The 20,527-nt window shown below is 39.0% G+C and overlaps 1 protein-coding gene across 1 annotated transcript in view; it reads right to left on the bottom strand.

The window, feature by feature from the left end:
- Positions 1–516: 516 nt before the first annotated feature.
- The window catches only part of Su(var)3-3 (lysine-specific histone demethylase Su(var)3-3), a 138,743-nt gene continuing 118,732 nt past the window's right edge, over positions 517–20,527 (bottom strand). The window contains exons 5-7 of the mRNA XM_069054342.1: positions 7,230–7,382; positions 1,747–2,092; positions 517–1,696 (exon numbers count right to left, since the gene is read on the bottom strand). Coding sequence (XP_068910443.1) covers positions 1,348–1,696; positions 1,747–2,092; positions 7,230–7,382 — 848 coding nt within the window. The 3' untranslated portion in view covers positions 517–1,347. The remainder of the gene's footprint in view (positions 1,697–1,746; positions 2,093–7,229; positions 7,383–20,527) is intronic.

Raw genomic sequence — 20,527 nt, 5'->3', positions numbered from 1 at the left:
TATTCTATTTGTTTATGAAAATGTGCATGATTAAATGGTATCCGCCGTGGAACCGCCTAGGATATCGACCGTGGCCATCCGAAAGCTTTCCTTATCCAGTTACCATCAGACTTCGAGCGCAGTAAATCATTATTTAAAAGCGAATTCGATTTACATAACTAATGAACTTACCATTCCAGTCGACCAGCCGCCACTCAAACCAACCACCTAGACCGAAACAATACGAGAGGAATTAATTGATGTTTGTTTACGAGGGTCGCCACTATCTGACACCTGTTATTCGCCGTTTACAAACATTCGCAGCTCCGTCTCAATTAGGGGAGGATTTTTGGGAGTTCGCCGCCCCTGATTGTTCACCTTCGCGGTGACGCTAACCAAGATAAACTGTAAATTGGTAAACTCCAGGCGAAACAAATTGAGAAATACGAAGTGCAGGCAGTGATTTATTCAGTACAAGGAACGCATTATTAATAGGATGAAGGATGGGCGTTTTTCTCCACAATGCAAAAACTTCAATACACTTCGTGTCATTCGCGATTTATTTTCGAAACCGTTATTTAATTAAAATAAAAAAAAGGTACACGTACAGCATGGCAGTCAAGGCAAAAACGAACAATATACATTGTTCTTCACAACCACCGTCACAGACACTGCTCCGATTCCACAGAAACTGTTCTTTTTGTCAATAAATTACCTAATCAACAATTTTCAACTTTCATCACTTTACAATAAGTAAAACACGCACACTTACAGCTTGACTTAAGCGAAGATGGCGTAATTCTCCATTCAATACCTACGAGCAAATCTGTGTGCACAATTTCACAGTGAATAAAAGGATTAATCCGGCAAACGTTCAATTTGAAAACAAATTGCTTCTGCCATCTACAGTTAAAATCGCTGCAGTCAAAATGAGAACGCAAAGATTTATATGGCACTGTATTGCAATCGCGAAGATGATCGTGATCTACTTCCGTTCAGCTTAATAATCGTTCTCTACTGTTGAAGCTAGAGTGCTTTTCACGGACTTTTTCCACCATATTGGAACATTACTCCTATAATTTACGTGATGTAATTCTACCGTATAATTGTGCATGAAACACTTGAGAAATCTACTACCTTACAATATCTATCATTTTTACAGTACCGGACTGCAGACTGCAATTAACGCAAATTTATAGTATAGTGCTTTTTCTAAAATTTATTTGTGCCCACATATCTCACCTCCCAGCACCGACATGATAAATTGCTCTAAGCATATTAGTAGCAATTTATCGATGCTGCTCGATTAATTATTGAATGTCGCGATTTACTATGAATTACGCCATCGGTACCACCACTTGATTGTCTTCACTCAGCGGGTTGAGGAAGGCACGGATTTCCTATGATTTGATCGGCGATCCTGCTCGCCTCTCTCAGACCGCTCAAAAACGCTCCGTGCACCGTCGCAGGATAATTCCTGATGGTGTGTTCCCCTGCAAAAAACACCCTCGCGGGTCCGGACGTCACGGATACTCCTTGATTGCTGGGAGGAATGACGGGAGAAGCTAGTAGGTCGTAGTCGCTGCCCGAACTACCAACAGCGACGAAACTGTACGACCCTCTCGACCAAGGATCAGCTCTCCAGCGAGTCACCACGGTTTCCTTCGGTTGGGGTACTCCGGATTGTCCAAAAATACCCCTCAACACAGCTATGCATCTGGATAAAAATTGTCAACGACGAGTCTTGAAAATCAAGTGCTTGATTACCTCCCGACTATGACATCGTCGGTGACGTTCTCCATGATAGCGGCGGCCTCTCCCGCAACTAGCGCCAGAAGAACCGGAGCTTTGTACAAGTTCCAGAAGAGAAAAAGCTCGCCTCGGCTGGCCGTGGTACTACCGACATGTCCGAACAGGTTAGCTTGAGGGTTCCAGAATATCCGTTCGAAACAGAGAACGACTTTGTTCAGGTTGCCGAAACCCAGTCTCTGGATGGCCGAAGTCTTCCAGTCTGGCAGAGGTGGTGAAAACTGGACGGTGTTCAGCTGGGACGAGTTGGGCGAAGTGCACAGTTTCAGTACTCCCAGAGGGAGAGTGCATAGGACGACGTCCGCTGCAATAAAAACAAATCAAAGCATCAAGACAATGAGGTCCTTCGGGACCCATCAGCACTGCGTCCTGCACCAATTAAAGGTGAACGCGATCATTAAGATGGCGGCCATTAGTCTCGAGAGCTAACAGCGCCGCGACGGTCGATCCATAAACTAACCGCGATTGTCGATTGTTTGCTACTCGAAGTGCTCCTTCGACTGTAACTCCTCGATGCGGGTTCTTATATCAAGAGGCGGGATGTAATTATGTCGTCTTTGTCACAATCGCTCCGTAGAAATTCTAATAATCTTTGCAAGCAGTAAATACTGCTAAATACTATTAGTACCCGGTTAAGCCGACTCTGTAGATTTATGCGTGGCTTAAGCGTCGCCTAACGAGGCATTAATTTGCGTACGGCCGAAGACGAAAGACCAACAAATACAATGTTTTTGTCGGCGACACAATTAACAAGCCGGAGTAACAGAGCCGTAATATTTTTACGGGAGATAACAAGTGTTGCGTGTTGGTGACAGAAGAAATTAAATGTGATGGAAAGTAACAAAGAGGCGAGGAAAATGCGGTTCTTCCGGCAAAAACCATCAGATACGCCTCTGCGATTGTCGACGAATGGGATGCAATATTTACAATATGTAAAGTGGTAAATGATAATGTGTCAAATGTGGTGTCTGCCTACCTGTTGCTGTAGTCACAACCGAAGGCATTGGATGGAAAAAATCACAAACAAGGAAATAACTCCTCCACGGGTGATGGATTTTTCGAATAGTTTCTCTAACGACACAAGTTTCGTTTTAAAATTTTTACAACTGACTATAACACAATTTTCTCATTTCTCGGCACGTTTGTCTTATTAGGAGGCAAAGATCAAATTTATAAATGTCACTCGATCGAGACTAGGTGATCGAGTCCTGACAACAATGACGAAGAGTTATGTTCTATAATCTTAATAAATTACTAACTCTCGGGCGCGTTCGTGACAAGTTTGGAATTCTGACTGTACATACATCAGGTGTATAATCAAATTGTTAGCGTTTCGTAAATATAAATTACCGAAGCCACCTAGGATGTTGGTACATCGGCCATAAATACGTTCGGAGTGCAGTGTAAAAAAATTCGACGGATCGTTTGAAAAATTGACTAAATAGTGTCACGGCCACTAGGCAGGTGTGCGGCATTCAGTATCCATCAATATCGTATGTCTTCATGTCATACGTGATGGTTAGTTCGGCTGGTAAATTGATTTTGAAGACTATGACCCGTAATTTGAAAGGTTACGGTTTTAGCCGGCACGATATACCCGAAGCAGAAAATTTATTTGACAGATAACATCGTTCGAATGGGAAAACCTACGAAATTTAGTTATTTTGAATCGTGTAATTTACGGTCTGTGTTATTATCATCGTGGTTAGGAAAAAAATTCACCCGATCCTAAAAACTATGATAAATTCGAAACCTTCCACAATGAAAACGTTGAAAATTAATTTTGACATCTGAATGTGACGTGTCTACCATTTCTCACGTCAAACTTAATTATTGGTGGGCACTTTTAACAAATTCAACGTGGTTCTTTGATTCGGATACGAATAATATAACTGTCATATTTTGAGAAACGTGCATAGAATTAATTAAATTACCCAAAAAAACGCGCTCACATTCTTGTGCTCTCGTTATTTTTCAAACGTAACGAAACTGTCATGTCTCATGATGGTAATGCAGGCTCGCAACACATTTTTTAAAGCATCCATTTTGGCCCACATTTAGAATAGCTTCTTCAAACATAATAAAAAAAAACTAATTTTATTGTTCATCAAAAAATTTACAAAATCTAATTTCTCTTTGTTTAATTTATCAGTTCCAATGTTTACCCTCAAAAATCTGAGTGATTGCATTATTAAAAAAAAATTGATATTAATTAAAAAAATGTGACCAAACTCGGGTATCTTCTCTCAAGCAATTTGATGTTTGCTTTACATGCAAAAGTCCCTTTATTTATTTTCTTAAAAATTTGATGATGGCTAATCTTGTACTTTTAGATTTAAATTACAAAATAATCAAAAACATATCTTATCATACAGTAATGTTGGTCACGAAAAAACAAGTTAAAATTTGTTGTATAATATCTTTCATGAATCATAAACCCCATCAGATTTGATTTAATTCAACGCTTCTTAAAATAAGTAAATAGGAAGTTTCACGACTCAAATGGCATAAAATTTGAATTTAAGTCGCTTAAAATTTGTGTTTCTTGTTTCCAGTTCTTTCATCTTATTATTTGTTGCTATTTGAATTGTTTTTAATGAAACTGTGCTGTGCACCGTATGTTGAAATTAATGCACAGTAATGTATGTAAATTAGTAGTAAGAAAAAAAAAGCTTAATGTCATTCTAGATAACAACATTCCTCTTGGTAAACAGAGTGTTACTGTTTGTAGAAAACTCATATTCTGCGTGTAACTAGGTAATTAGCATATATTACTTCACATTCTTTTCAAAATAAAACGCTTAAGCACAGGACAAACGAAATAGTATACCTATTACGCTACAAGATCGGTAAGTAAGTTGTCGGGATCTGTTATAAACACTTACCGAACAAGTGTCATGTAACATTTTTTGCCCCATCGATGTTTCTAAAACATAAAAATACTGTTGGTTGGATTTTAAACTATAACAACACCTTGTACAGTTTTAATCTATAATAGGTTTGCTGTCATCCATAACAGTTCTCTTATTTTGTTATTTCCCACAACAACCAACATGGATTCGGTAAATTGATTTTACTGTGCCTGTTAATGAAGCGGGAAACAAGTAAAAATAGGTCGGTAGCGTAAAAATGACTATGGCGAAAGACATTACCTTATAGAGTTGAAATTACTTGTACAGTACCAGGGTAATTTGGGAAGTCGCGACTTACCTTTACATGGTACACATCTCTAACATCTTTACTACATTTATTGCCACATCTGTTAGAAGTCAAATACAGAGTGAATCTGTCAAGGAGTTTGTCAGGACAGCTTAGAAAATGATGCCCACAGTGGTCATCCAAAAAGTGTTAGGATAACAAAATGGACTTGTTTTTTGAGGATCACCGAACAAAGGTTTCTTAAAAGCTAAGGCTGTGGACACATCAGATAAATGAACGTTTGATATCCTAAAAAAGGAATTTGGTGTTCGGACCATTTCAGGAATTATGCTTCTTATAACTCACTAGACAAAACAGAAGTCAAAGCAATAGAATTATGCTTATTCTTCGACATCAAAGAAGGCAAAATCTGTTTTGACTACAAGAAAGTTTATGCCGCGATTCAAAGAGGATATTGTTAATTGGTCACTTTTCAAAGGGCCAAACGGTAACGGAGAAGAAATAAAGTAACTTTTTGGTTACCAGATTTAGTAGTATGGTTTCTGTGAGAGAAATATTTGAAGTACGTAAGTAAGTATCTATCCACCTTGTTCATCTGATTTAGCTCCGTCTGAGTTCTGTTTGTATTTCAAAAGGTTAAGATTTTCCTTAACTGAGCACAAAACTGCAGTTAATTGCTACTTTGAAGATCATGAGCAATCAAAGGGGATAGGCTGAAGCTTCACTGGACCAAATAATTTCGGGAGGAATATGTTGAAAATTAAAAACGTAATTTTTGATAAAGAAAAATAATGTAGGTAATAGTTTTATTATTTAATTTTTAACCCCCTACAGCTGACCAGTTGCTTTCACCTTTTCCAATAAATAAACACCAGTAAAATATTTTGATCAATCATGGACCATAAATCATTTCGGTTAAAATTCAAGTGCTGGTGTCAAATGTACCATTGTGCAAGCGTTGCTAATCTGCCATTGCCACGTCTTGTGCGTGGCCCTCCGCAAAGGCAAACGCCTCGTCCGGTCATAAATCCCGTCTCCGACTTTACATGCGAACTAATCATATCCCGTTTATCAGATTCGGGTGGTTCAAAACCGATCCGCAATTAACCACCGAAAACGACTTGTAGCATTCAATTAAGGGGAGGCTAATTCAGCACGAGCAGCTGTTATCCTTCCGCCGCCGATCAGGTGGTAATGCCCTTTTCGTGTCGGAGGTGGGTCCCGTTCGCCGGGTCAAATATCGAAAAGTGTGTAGAAATCGTCGAGCGTGCGAACGTGTCGACTCCTGTCGGGGTGCGCGAGGTGGGGCACCGTCGTCGTCGATAGATAAGCGCGACAAACTTCATTCGTTCCACCTGGGGCACAAATCTAATTGGTGAGGCGGCCAGATATCATATCTGCATATGATAACAGCGACCAATGGGAGCCGACATGCCGGAGCACCTCCTCCAGCGGCTACCAGCGACCGGAGTCAGTGGCCCCTACTTTTGTTTATTTACGACTTCCGGCAAGCTCAGAGTATAGCTTACAGGGCGTGTTCTATCAAATTATAATGTTGCCACGGCGCTAATTAAAATAGTTTTTTTTTTGAATTACGACCTCCGCGTTGATTCAACTCGCCGTATATCGCAGCAGAGGATCGCCACTAATTACCTCACTTCTTCAGTAGGTACATACACGAGGTTTAATGTAAGCTATAAATGTGGGCAAATAGGGTAACATTTCCACTAAATAAACAAAAGAAAACAAATCGAAAACAACTTTCAATGAAGGATCGTCAGAAAAGTATGAAGAAGAAATATGTAATAGGTAATAGTAATAAACTCGGAGATTAGCCCAAGGTTTGCTGAAGTTAATTCGGTCTTAATTCTCTTCTTCACCCTGCTCGTAATTCTAGCAAGTGTTGAGAAATCATTTTCAAATGTAGAGAAATAAAAAATTATATGCGTACTATGTCAAAGGTATGATTTACTGCATTAGAGCTCTTGGCAAATGACTCTGAAGAAGCGAAGAAAATGGACGTACCTACCTATTGGAGGTAGCAAAAGTATTTGCAACAGCTTTTACTTTTAGTAAGTAGCAGCAGTAATATTTTTGTAGGTTCTATATTTTTACGAATATGTTTTGTTCCTTTTACTACCCTTGGTTTGTAATGTTGAATATCTTTAGGTTTTTGCTTCCGTTTCGTTATTTTTTAAATGGCGGTCCCCGAAATTGAATTGCCTCGGTATTTGTGAAAAAGTTTTAGTGTAAATTGGCCGGCCGTCGTCGCAATTTATTACCGTGGTAAGTGTTGACTGTATGCGGGATCCTGGGGTTGCAGACGGTCACCTCGACTCCGTTCTTGTTGTATTCCACCTTCTTAACGGCGGCGTTCAATTTGATGTCCAAGCCGTCGGCGAGGGCCACCGGTACGCACGAGTATCCGTTGCGAACTGGAAAGAGAAAAACAGTTAAGAACAATTTTCATAGTTTCGTAGATATAAATCAACAAAAGGAAATTAAATAATAACTGGGCGAGTTGCACCATTTATCATAGTCATCAAGTTCCCGAATACCATACGATAAAAAATCTTCCTATAAACCTAAACGAGATGATGCCGGTGCGATAACAGCGATTTCGGTTTTATTTTTGTTAATCCGTGCATTGTGTGCACGTTGTGTGTGTGTAATAACGGAGAAAAAATGATCACGTTCTGCGTTCTTTTCCCTCCAATGAAATGCTAATAGTTCATGGCATCGTTCCATTATTTTAATTGGAGCCGGGTAATTACAGCGTCTGGTCGATAATTGCACCTTAAACAAACACACGAACGTCATGAGAGAAAATCGACCGACCATAAAACTGAAAACTGACGAGGATTTACACGGGGCGAGCCGGTGGTACCAACAGATCCACACGACCGTCGACGATGGTCCCTCATCAAAGACGAAAACGGAACCGGCGATGATTACTACAACGATAACCGATCAACGTAAAAAATTAATTCTGACAAAAACCCCAACAGAAATCCTTCTCAGAAGTAGGTACCCGCCAATTACATCCTCTTGACTCAGACTAATTAAAATCCTTTGATTTCATTTCCCAACTATGTATGTATTCCTGAAAAGGTTCTACCGTGAACAAGAACTTGCATCTTTCGCCAGCCTTCTCAACAAATTTCATTTTTAAAATCATGAAAATTTTTGTTTTTATTTTTATTTTTGTCTTCGACAGAACCAGCCATCAAGACTAAAATTCGTCGCTCTTTTTAAAACTCTCAACAGCTTTGTCGCAACTTCAAAATCGGATATTACGTATCGTGTTTTTTAATTTAGGGACACCATTACAAGGTGCCAAGTCAGCACAATAAGGTGGATTTTCTCAAGCGTCGAAAAATTGCCTTGTTTGTTTAGGAGCAAAAATATTTGTCACGTTTAAAACACCATAACTATATTTTTCTACGGTAGGTTTACTGCCGTGCACCGTACTGCATTTACAGAGTACCATTCCACAAAGCAAAAGCTGGAACGAATGTAGATTTTGAGAAAAAGAAGTGATCCATATTTTCTGACACTCCTAGGCTGCTGAATTTTGAGTGGATAAAAAATCGAAGAAACCCTCTTAAATTTAACTTGATGGTACCAGTTCTACAGTTCTTCAGTACTTCATTGTCAAAAACAGAGTGGAATCTTCATATCCAGTCTAGGTACCAAAGAATACATTAGGAACACTTGTAGGTTCATGTACCCAAAGATCATACAAATCATAATTTCCAATCACCCAGACACGGTACGGCATAGTACGATGAAACAACTTTGAGATACTCTAGCTAATTTCACGGTGTTTTGTTCCATTCCAGTTTCAGATTTTGATCAAATTAAATGCGTTTTCTAAAGGCGAAGATTTTTTACCACAAGAAATTAAAATTTTGAAATTGTTGGCAACATTGTGTAACAGTCGCGAGTTTTTCAAACTGATGCATATCTTAATTATTTCTGTAAAATATGCAAAACAAAAATCGAATTTGTTTTTTTCTCGATTAAATATTTCGACGGCAGCGGTGCAACACTGGTGAAAAAAGACCATTAAAAATTAATGGTGTCAAAATCTGTCACAACAACTTGACGAATTTCGCTCGACTTCTAACAAGTGATCTGTCACATTAATATTTATAAGTGGCATTAAAAAAACAGTTTTTCTGCCAGTTTTCGAAAGCCATTCTGAATAAATACGTCTTTGGACAACGTCGACGGTACCGTTCAAAATTTATTTGCATTAATTTCCACCGTATCAAGTTACATTGTGTACAAATCGGTCAACAATCGATCAAATCCTTTTTTTCTGCAATGTAATTTGATTAAATTACATTTTAAATCGCATCGAGGAGGATCGAATGTCTCCATAAGAAACGTTGAAGCTTTTTTTAATATACCCACCAATGAATGACTCAGTTTAAGGAGGTTTTTTTTTGCTCATTTTGTGACAGTTGGTAGGCGATAATATCGGTGAAACGTGTCCAGGGTAATAATGTTTTACGTAAAATTATCCAGTACCTATTCGTTGAAGATATATTGCGCTCAGCAGACAACTGATCTGTTCTCGATAAGAAGCTCTCGGATTGGATAATAAATAAAACAGTCCTCCTGGATTGTTTCCTGTTATGAAATTTTCACCGTATTGGTCCGTCATTGTCTGCACCAGACCGATTCCAATCATTTATTCTGCCAATTAGGATTGATCTACGGGATGAGCACACCGTTCGCGATCCTTAATGGAATTAAATTATCATTTTAAGTCGATCTATACTCTTTCGAGAAATACAGAGATACACGACCGGGATTTTTCCCGGACTGTTCCTGCTGCCGGATAATACCAGACGTGCTGTATAATCTAAGACGGGAGGTTTATGGAATCTAGGATTTCGTGACTTGCCCCATCCCTCCTTTGCACCATGTTTTCCACCAGTACCATATTGCAAATAAATAACGTACAAATGGGCGCGAGGTGGGCCAAACCATCTCCATCTCGCTCCTCCAACAGGTTTTTGTGAATGAGTCGTACCAATAGAATGCCGCGAATGACGGAATTATGCTAATGCCGGTACCACTCTGCCGTCGACATTTTGGTCTGGTTCCGTCCAAAAATCTCTCGCCGACCAAATCTCCCCGAGAGCCGTTCAGTCGAGTCGGCGGTACTCGAGCAGTACCTCCGCGGCGGAGGCGCTCAGTCGGTTTGGTGGATTTTTTGGCAGAGGACGAGTTCGGGGAGCCACCATCTCCGCCCAGTTGCATTGTCTTATACGGTTCGGGTGTTTCCTATTGGTCGGCCGTTCTGACGTCATGACATGTGTACTTAGTCGGTTGATATACGGTCTTGATAATGAGTACTCGAGACATGGCCGGTCCTAATTTCGTATGCCGGCTAACGGACCGCATGCCGAATGTTCTTCCATGCCACCGCCACTGCCTTTCGGCTCGTTAGGAGTCAGCACTGAATGATTAAGCAAAATGGTACAAGTGTTGTCCGCCGACCGGCTACTGAAGAGAAAAAAAATCAACCGGAGAAGAATGCAAATCAATAAATAAAATTCGAGGAGGTCTACATTTTGATTAACATCAGAAATTTAACTCGCAGCGAAAGAATAATGGACCGCAATATACTTGTTAACTCGTTACGCAACAGAGATAGGTGCGGAGAACACGATAAAGGTACTGTCAAAAAATACAAAAAATTAAAAAAACACCACACAAGAACGCCTCATCTCAATACTTTCTTAATTGAGGAACCACGAAAATCAACAGACGCGTTCCCAAAAGTGAATCAACAAAGACCAACTCCAAAACGGTCCAGGTACTTCAACTAGTAGAACAACTCATGCTCGACTGATTTATCGAGCAAATTTTTGAAGATAATTGCTGGTGTTCGGATACAAATAATTTTTGAGTGTGTCCCCGGGCCCCGTTTCGCTCTTTTAACATAATTATAAATTATAAACACCCACATGTCAGGAATCGTTATTACCTTCTATTAATCTGCGACACATGCTTTTTTTCATCACGGATATGCCAGTAACGGATTTTTTTTATTTTTTTCAATCGCACATATTATATTCTCGCGCGTACGGATCAAGTATCGGGTGATAAATGAACATTATATGCATCATCATAAAAATTAATGATCAACAGGCTAACAGGTCCTTGTTGGGTTGGGCTCGCCCAAAAACACAAGAAGGAAGACGTCGAGACCCTTCGGACTCCTGTTCTCACTCATTACCTTTAAAATATGGATCTCGGTAGCCGAACGTTTCCGGTCGTAATGAGACATAATAAATTTCGTAATTAAAAAAATTCCTTTTTAATCGTGGAGGCGTAGCTTAAGGCTGTATTTCTGTTTTAGTGTGATTAAGGCGGCAAAACGATAATTCCACGGCGATAGTTCCCACTTTTTATACATTATTCGGCTCTTCAGTAATTGGTGGGCCAATCAAAATGCCAACCCGAAAAAAAATTCAAAACAGTCTGAATTTTCGGCCAAGTTTTGTCCTCCGTTCTAGACAGTCAAAATGAATGTTTGAATTTTTTTTCGTCGAAAATCTTCCTAAAGGGCAAATTAAACACTGACTCGGCATTCGTGGACATTAAAGTCAAAATAATATATGACCAAGTGTGGTCAATAATTATATTTTTTGAAGATTGCGCTTATTGTTTAATATTAAATAGTGGACATAAATTTTATCTTCGAAACATAAATATGCGATAATAACAATATAAATATTAAAAAGTCGTAAAAATGTATTCAAACAAGCTGAAATTTCTGGTAGTAAATCGTAAATTGATGGTCTCATTGACCAATAGCGGAAATTAAATATTTAATTTGAAAAGAGATTGAGTAATCCAATACTTCAACAAGACAAAGCCTCACCTCACAGGTGCGACTCACAAAGCAGTACCTCGAAGACTGAAAGATTTTCTTAGACGCGTTAGAAAAATGTCAACCAGCTCTTGGGAGGTGTCTCATTGAGAGCGCCATAAATATTCCTCGACATTGGACTCTTCATAAATAATTGTGATACGCCTTAAATGGCTTACCTAAAAACAATAATTATCTACCGATGGCTTCTTGAAGATCCGAGTGATAGAATCATTACGATATTTAAATCACCAGTTGACATTTAATATTTTACCAAACAACATCTATGTCCATCTGATTTATGGCATCCTGTAGCTACCAATCGAACCTTCCTCGAAGGTTGTTGCTTCATCTTGTTCTACAGACAGGAAGTCCCATTTTTTTGGGTACTACTTTATTAAAAGCAAATAGAGTGGAAGTCTGTCTTGTTAGTTGCAATTGAAGGAAACTTTTAAACGAATACTTTCAAACCAGCGGGTATCAATTAAATGTACAAGTTTTTTCGCATAACTTTGCAAACGAATCAGCTTACTCATTAAACTTAATTATCGGTAATAAGCGAAAGGAATGTTTGTTACTTTACAAGACAAACCTCTCCTGGTTATTTACGGCGATTGGTGGGTCGACGAAGGAGGAAATCCCTGACGTGACCCAATTTTTCAATTTTGTTGACGTGCGGAAAACCTTGTTCCGGTGTTGTGGTTTCGGCCACAATTAGTCGTTTTAGGATGAAAGATAAATAGTGAAGTATTAAGGTGGAGAGAAGAGCCCACATTGCACCATGAATCAAAACTATTTCCCATGAAATTCCAACGAAGCGATCGCTTTTGTTCAAATATGATTCGATCAAAAGGTGCTCGCCGCAACGTTTTGGATAATTTAATTCATTGTGGTTGAATTAAAACAGGTCTCGTTATTATTTTCCGTCATAATTATAGTTCTCGTGCATTCGAAGCGTTAGATTTCGTCGACGACTTGACAAATAACATAACCGACATAAAACCCAACGAGCCGTTTGGCATGATTGTTAATTACCGATCCCACCCGCAACATAACTTTTATGCCTGTTGGTTTCCTTTCGGTGCACTCTCCGACAAATAGCAAGCCAGACAAAGGATAAATTTCACTTTTACATTCGTGTTTTCTGATAATCTCGAGATGGGGCTGTAAAGTTGAAAATCATCCGCTATAAAATGTGGCGATAACTACATTACATTTAATTATACGGGGACTATTAAAAAACGAAAACAACGCCAGGAACAAATTTATACAGGATCGTTTCATTTTCTAGTAAGCAATGAAATGAGTTGTTTTAGAGTGTCACAAATCTTCTTTATACGCGGTGCATTCCGCTTGTCTGTTTTAATGGTTTTATAAGCCAATTTCGATGCCAGAGGTACAATAAATGACAGTCACCTCGTTTTATTAAAAAATACACAAATCAACCGGACGACCCCACAACAAACCCAAAATACGAAACAGGATGCAGGAAAATTTTTATCCTCCACCATCTAGAAACACCGTGCAAAGAGGTGAAATTGTGGGTCCTCAAGTGGAATCTTGCGGGAAATTCCAGTTTTTATTATAATCTATCTTTCTAAAAGCAATGTTATAGTTACTCGTATTTGTATATCAAGGCCGCGAAATCATTTTTTAACGTACCGAGAGAAAAATTGTCGCCGAGGTCGCTTGCGGCCGAGGCAGCACAATCTCGAGGATGTTAAAGGATTTCGCGGGCGAAGTGTACACAACATTTTGTTGTTGTTGTTTTGGATTATTGATCATCTCATGTTCCATTCTTGGATATCTTCACTTAAAAAAAATCTTTCTTTGGACAGAATTTTAAATTAGGTAAACTACACGATCTATAAATCCACAGCTTTATTCTCCTGAAGATTAGTCGCTTTGTAATCACTGAAGTCAGTTGTATAATTTAAGAATCCCAGCTAAACAAATTTGGGTTATATGTTTTTCCTACATTTTCCCATACACTGCTTTGCCTCGATATGATACTGATTAGATTAGATTAAAATTCAATCTTTACTTTATTTCATTCATTCCCGTATTTGGGGTTTATCTTTACCCCCTACATTCTCAGGATCACTCAACGGAGATAAAATCGGATCATGAAATATTTCTGATAAATTGTTATTTTACTGACTTAATATTTCTTAACGTCGTCGTTCACAATTCTCAATTTTTTAAGAAGACATTTTTCTAGATTTTCCTAGTTGGATGCAGACGATTTTTTCCTTCAGGACTTCGTAACATCACACCTTGGGCCTGATCATGACAGGTGCGCCTTTCCCGAAATCTGAGATACCGATTCGGGCCCGATCTATTAGCGTTCCGTTCAATACCTGCCGCTTCCATTCGGCCGATCTATCGGCAATTAATCTAAATTGAACCGGACAGACAATCCCAATTAATAGATTTACCGGAGCATCAATCTCGTGGCTTTTGGAAACGGACGACTCGAACCCCAGCACGCTTACCATCAGTTGCTGGCCGCATTCGGAGACACTAATTAATCACACACACCGTCGAGGATTCCATCGGTCCTTGTTGCATGCTTCATTTATTTGATAATGAGGTGTTCTTCAATCATTAATACGTTCGGATCAGTAAACCGATCGATCAAATCGATAAAATGGACACCGTTTACGTAATATATCTCGATAGGGACTCATTAGGGAACGTTCGTTATTTTGTTGCACCGTGTCATAGGCGGCCTACGCCGCGACAATGTTGGCATAATTGGGACGGCGGGACCGCCGCCCGATCCGAGAAATAAAAACGTTCAGAAACGCCGGCGATAAATCATGAGGTTTTGGTGGCTACGGTAGCCGGGAACGTATTATTTGCGGTGGAGCTTTCGAGGGTCGATGTACTCCACCTCCAAAGTAAGACCGCCGAGAAAAGAACGCGTTAGTGGATGATTGATGGCCGCCCCGGCGGTAAGACCGCGGGATGTGTGGTGAACTCGCAGGGAGTCTTCAGTCTATAATGTCGCCAAGGATCCATAAAACGGTATCGGAATTCAATGTAGACGGCTTTCCTTTCATAAAACGTAAGGATACAACTTGTCACCGATATAAATTATACCCCTCTATTTGCCGCCCCCGAAGGATCAACCCTAAACCACACCATACACAAAATCAATTAATCCCAACATCACGTCCTTACAACACTTACAGCACGACAAATATATAATACCTAAACATGATTTAAAATATCTTCTGAGGTGTTAATGCAAATTGGGAGCTCACCAGGACAAAATTTCAAATTAAATATGTAAAAGCAAAATGAGACAAAGCTTTATATTAATAACATAATTACATAACATTTTTGTTTTATAATACAAAAATTTCCAATAATATTGCGGAATCTGGAAAAGTGTCCCGAATGCTTGCAGCGTTTCCACGTTGAATGGCAAGGGAAATCCTCTCGAAAAGGAATTTCTTTGATTTTGAATCGCCTGATTCCGCGATAAGTCGGTTTCCGATGACATTAATGAAATCAAAATTGTATTTAAATGAATTAAAATGTTTTAGTAAGAATTTTTTAAATTTTATTTAACAACTTGTGTCAATATCCCACTTCTCAAAAATTGATTTTGCTTCTAAAAACTCTTCTCGACTCTTTGGTGCTCTAGACATATTTTTAAGGAGCTGAAGACTTTGATTATCACATTGTAATTTTTTGGAGGCTAAATTCAAGAACCAGAAACTATTATTTTTAATTTTTCAACACTGAAAACGCAAGCAAGTTCATATTTTTTTGAAAGACATTTCACAGCATCTACTTCTTATAACTTGTGTTTAAACAAGTATATACCTAGATCTAACAATCCATAGAGATCTAGTAACTTCTACAGAAGATCTACCAGAATTCAGTCCAGCTCTTTGTTTGCAATCTTAATTTCGAAAATTTCTATTTCCGACTAGCACAGCCCTAAAACTCCGGGAGCTTGCTATATTTCATTCCATCTATCTTCTACTCCTTGACAGTTTCATCACTCTAGTCTTCTGCAAACCTTTTCTGTTCCTTGGAAGTATCACTTTAGACTCTCCAAACAATCTATTTGTTGTTTTTGATATCTGACCATGTTGTCTTCTCTTTGTCAGTTTCGGCATTCTCATCTCGTTCTGTTTCTTCCATGTCGCGTTGTGCAGGTACGACTAATCACGACAAAGACTACAAAAAATCCACACCAGGAACGTGTTCTCGGCCGGCTGGACAGCAGCATGTTGTGTAACGAAAAAAAAAAAGAAAACTTCCCCCATTCACCCTTCCAAGATTTATAGTGCGGCAATGAAGCAACAATAAGCAGCAGGACAAAAACGCGGTCATTTTTGGGCCTGCCACCTGTCCACATATTGAACAGGTTGATGACAGTGCCGCCCGTGATATCGGTAGCCCTAATCCCACGATGGTATCGTGCTACCGACAGAGAGATATTAGAGATATTCTTGTATATGTCTGTATCGCGGGAATATCGGTCCTGCATTCCGGTCAGATGGTCGCCAGTATGGTCCTTGTGTACAGATCCGAGATAGTGTCCCGTGAAGGAAGCGGCGCTGAGATCCGTATCTAAGCAATTGAACGGCAGACGTCCAAAATGCACGCGAGTGTCTAGGAAAGCTCCGGGCCCTAAAATGATAAAAGTCTGCATCCGAAGCGATCGGAGTTTCAATTTATACGGAGATGTGGAGAAGAGGACTTTTTTACAGCCACATAAACTAGACCGACCATATTAAAATGTGAACGACAATTTTTAAATAAATTTCAAGACTACACGGTAAAAGGACGTGGGTTGCGTCGCCTGACTAGTCGGAGTCGTACCAACGTGACCATTAAAATGGAAACGGCATCACTTCAAGAGAATAGAATATAATTATGGGCATATATTTTCATAAAGAGCTGGGATTACATAAAGTCCAGGTAGGGGTCAGACGTGTGCGCCCCACCTCTTCCAATATACATTTTAATTGGAAAAGGGAACAAGATTAGATCTTGACCACAGAAAAATACGAAACAATATGTGAGAGCGATTAAGTTTTGGGAAAAAATATTTTTGTCGACGAGATTGAGAAATTCACTTTACGAGAAAACAAACGCAACGCGTCTCCTGGGAAGATCTCGACTAATACGTCAAGACCATATCTAAAATATGATCAGGAATCGACTTTGAGTAAGCCATAAAATTGCCCAATTAATTTTTTTGTCCATTTTAATAAATCAAAAAGCCGTAAATCTGAAACATTTATGCATTTAATATGAAAACCATGAAGAACAGAATCAAATTAATATTAAATAGTGGCCCGGAGCGTCACAAAATTATATTAATTAAAAGTGGTGTCCGAAAGTATTTTGACATCTGCCGATTCACGGAATTTACGCTTAAATTTTTATTTTCGGTACCCCGACGCGCATTCCTCCTCCGACCACGAAAAACGTTCCGTTTCCCAATTCTTTTTCAGAAAACAAACCGAAAGCGGACGAAAAGTTAATGAAAACAATGACAAAGCACATTGTTCAATTATCACGGTCACGAGTATCACTTCCTCTCCATTATCTCAATGTGATGGTAGATTTTTCTCGTCATATTGCTTTATCTTCGACCAACGACTGTTAAATTTCGACAAATCAATCTAGTCCAGAAAAAAGCACAGTTGATATTAATATCGCCCTAGTAATTTCTCATAGTCACGATGAATCCTCCCAAAAAAAGAGAAAATTTATGAAACACATTAATTTGAGAAATAAATAAAAAAAGCAATATCCTTACAACATTATCTGCTTTTATTACGTAGCAACAACGTCCCCGTTGACATTTATGTGCAAAACTTTGTGGCGGGGTATTATATCGAAGAAAAAATCACGTACAAGCGTAAGTTTATCGCCTCATTTTATAGTTACACCGTTCTGGAGCGTCGATTTTTATTGTCCTTTCGTAATTATGGGGATTGCGGACTTTCCGTGAGAAAAATCGGCTGACGGTCCAAGGTCTCCGTTGTCTTCATCTAATAAAACACCCTCGATGACGGTCGTAAGTTATGCATTTTATTATCGGTGTCGCCCGTAACAATGATATGATAAATGAGGTACAAGGAGCCGTAAACAGCGGAATCTCGACCGTAAAATAACGCTCTCTGAGCTTTCCTATCTGTGCGTATTCTGCAAAGCTCTTATCTGTCAACGACCGTGATAAATACCCGAACACCGCCAATTAAAATGCATAATTTCCAGTACTGCTCATAATTTATAATCAGCGATTTTTCACACATCCGTCGACTGTGCAAGCTCAAAGGTTAAGGCTAAGGCACTTCAGGTCAGGGGTGTTATTACAGAGGTGGCCACTCCGGGCGGGCTCCCGGAGTTTTGGGGCCCGGCAACCCGGAAACAAATAAAGTATCTATGAATTAGAGCTGCACACTTCGCTAAAAACAGATTAGAAAAAGAAGAAGCTGTAGAATGCCTTTCCATTTAATTTTAGATTCAATAATCTTTTTTTTTCAATGATTTCAATTTGAGATCACGTCTTTACATCAATTCTTCAATAAAAGTATTTTGAAAAGTTTGCTAACCTGTGTGCTTCAACATCATCATATTCTCCTATTTGAGTTTTGAAAAATATATACAGGGTGATTTTGAAAGTTGTGCAGATATTTTAATCACGAGCTACTGGCTTCATGTAGAACTCGGAAAAAATATTTTAAAAATTTTATGTCAAAAAATAAAATGACATTTATTTTTTGAGCTACATTTTTTTTTAATTGCCGTTACTCTTCTACGTTGTCAAACAACCTCGTAGGTAAAATTTCGGCACATTTTAAAAATACACCCTGTATATCATATTTTATAAAACGTACACCAATGCGGTTACCTTGTTTTAAAGCATATTTCCTATAGGTTACTTCGCATTGGCGTACATTTTATAAAACATGATATACAAGGTGTATTTTTAAAATGTGCCGAAATTTTACCTACGAGGAGTACGAGGTTGTAGGACAACGTAGAAAACAAAAAGCAATTTAAAAAATATTTTTTCCGAGTTCTACGTGAAGTCAGTAGCTCGTGATTAAAATATCTGCACAACTTTCAAAATCACCCTGTATGTATCAATGGTGTTTATAAATTCTACAGATGATCTTCGATTTCTTCTCCCAAAAGACGAAAAATTGTGGAAGTTAGTGGTCAGAGATGATGACACAGTTATTAGTTATTACTAGAGAAAATAAAGAATATTTGTTGGGAAAAATAAGTGTTCTGGTGAAGGAATCGGAAAGCACTGTAGAAATTTGTGTCTCCGGATCATGAGGGAATTAATTTGAAGCTCGTCGTCTACGAAACCACCAAGAAAAAGAATTTAATTCATGTGTAGTTTGCACTTTGCAGTGGCATTAAGCCCCCAGGAATATCCGGTTACGGTTCCGAATCTTGAGGTCGAATAATCCCCGAGAACATTGGGGGCCCTCTTCGAGAAGCCACCAAGTTGGGGCAACTCAATTTGGGAACTAAATAGAAACGTAAGTGGTGCGCGGTCCCGGGCGGTTGCTCTAAGTCATCGCCATCTCTTTGAAAACGTCAGCTTAATGCGACCGTAATTACAAAGTTACAGTGGGATGGTGGGACGTTAACCGCCCCCTCATACATCTACGCTTCATTCCCGTACATTGGGCGCCCCATCGACCGTACGAATACAGTAATGTAACTGTGCGGAATGGGGCACTTCAGAACACCACAATAATACGCCGCCCAAATTAGGAATCCCCCCGTGGGGTTTTTACTGTCGTGCGACGATAATTCTATAATCTTAACGGCGGTGTTGTGCCGTCCCGCCGCCGCTTCTGGAGGGTTTTACGTCGCAGAAAGGAGAGGGGCGGAATCGAGCCGGAGGGTGCCGGAAGAGCGCGATGGTGGAGAGGAGACCGATACGATGTGCCAACAAATCTTCCACAAGCACCAGATCGCTGTCTAATTAAGTGAAAAGTTTGAACTGGATGCAATTACTTAGCGGCGTTTCTGCTCAAAAGGGCTAAAACCTTCGAAGAATCAAAATACCATTTACCGGATAAAGCACAAGTTGTTCCCGACCCCGAAAACCATGAATCTGTAAAAAAATCTACAGAAGAGCTTTTGCTAAATTAGTTAAGTAAAAATTTAACAATTTGAATTTGTACCCAATTTTACCTCAAAAAATTGATATGAGAGATTTTTGTTTTTAAATAATTATAAAAAATAAATAAAAAACACAAACAATATAAATAATTAATTAATAAATATTATGTATTAAGTACTATGTGGCTCCGATTGTGAGACATGTTAAAAGGATGATCAAGTGATGTAGAATCACTCTTTTGCAAATGGTTATGGTTTAAAGCTTTTATAAGCTCTTCATTTTTGCATTTAACGGTTCAAATTGATCTTTTTTTGTAACAAAACATTTGTAGACTAATGAATGAAGTGGAGAAGACTGTGTGAAACTCGTCCGAGCTTGCAAAAACTCTTAAATGTCACTCAGTGCCATTTATCTCAAGTGAGCCTGAACAGGTGTTAATAATCTGAGCTGGTAATGATAATCTCCCGTTTAACGCAAATTGAATTTCTTATAGTCGTTCTGTGGAGGGAAGAGGCAGTAATTGCTGCACCTCGAATAACAAGAAGCCACTTGTCCGACCTCGT

This window comes from Tenebrio molitor, chromosome 7 (genome assembly GCF_963966145.1).
Source record: "Tenebrio molitor chromosome 7, icTenMoli1.1, whole genome shotgun sequence".
Lineage (NCBI taxonomy): Eukaryota > Metazoa > Arthropoda > Insecta > Coleoptera > Tenebrionidae > Tenebrio > Tenebrio molitor.
The sequence above is the reverse complement of the archived record's forward strand: the minus strand, read 5'-3'. Positions and strand labels throughout refer to the sequence as shown.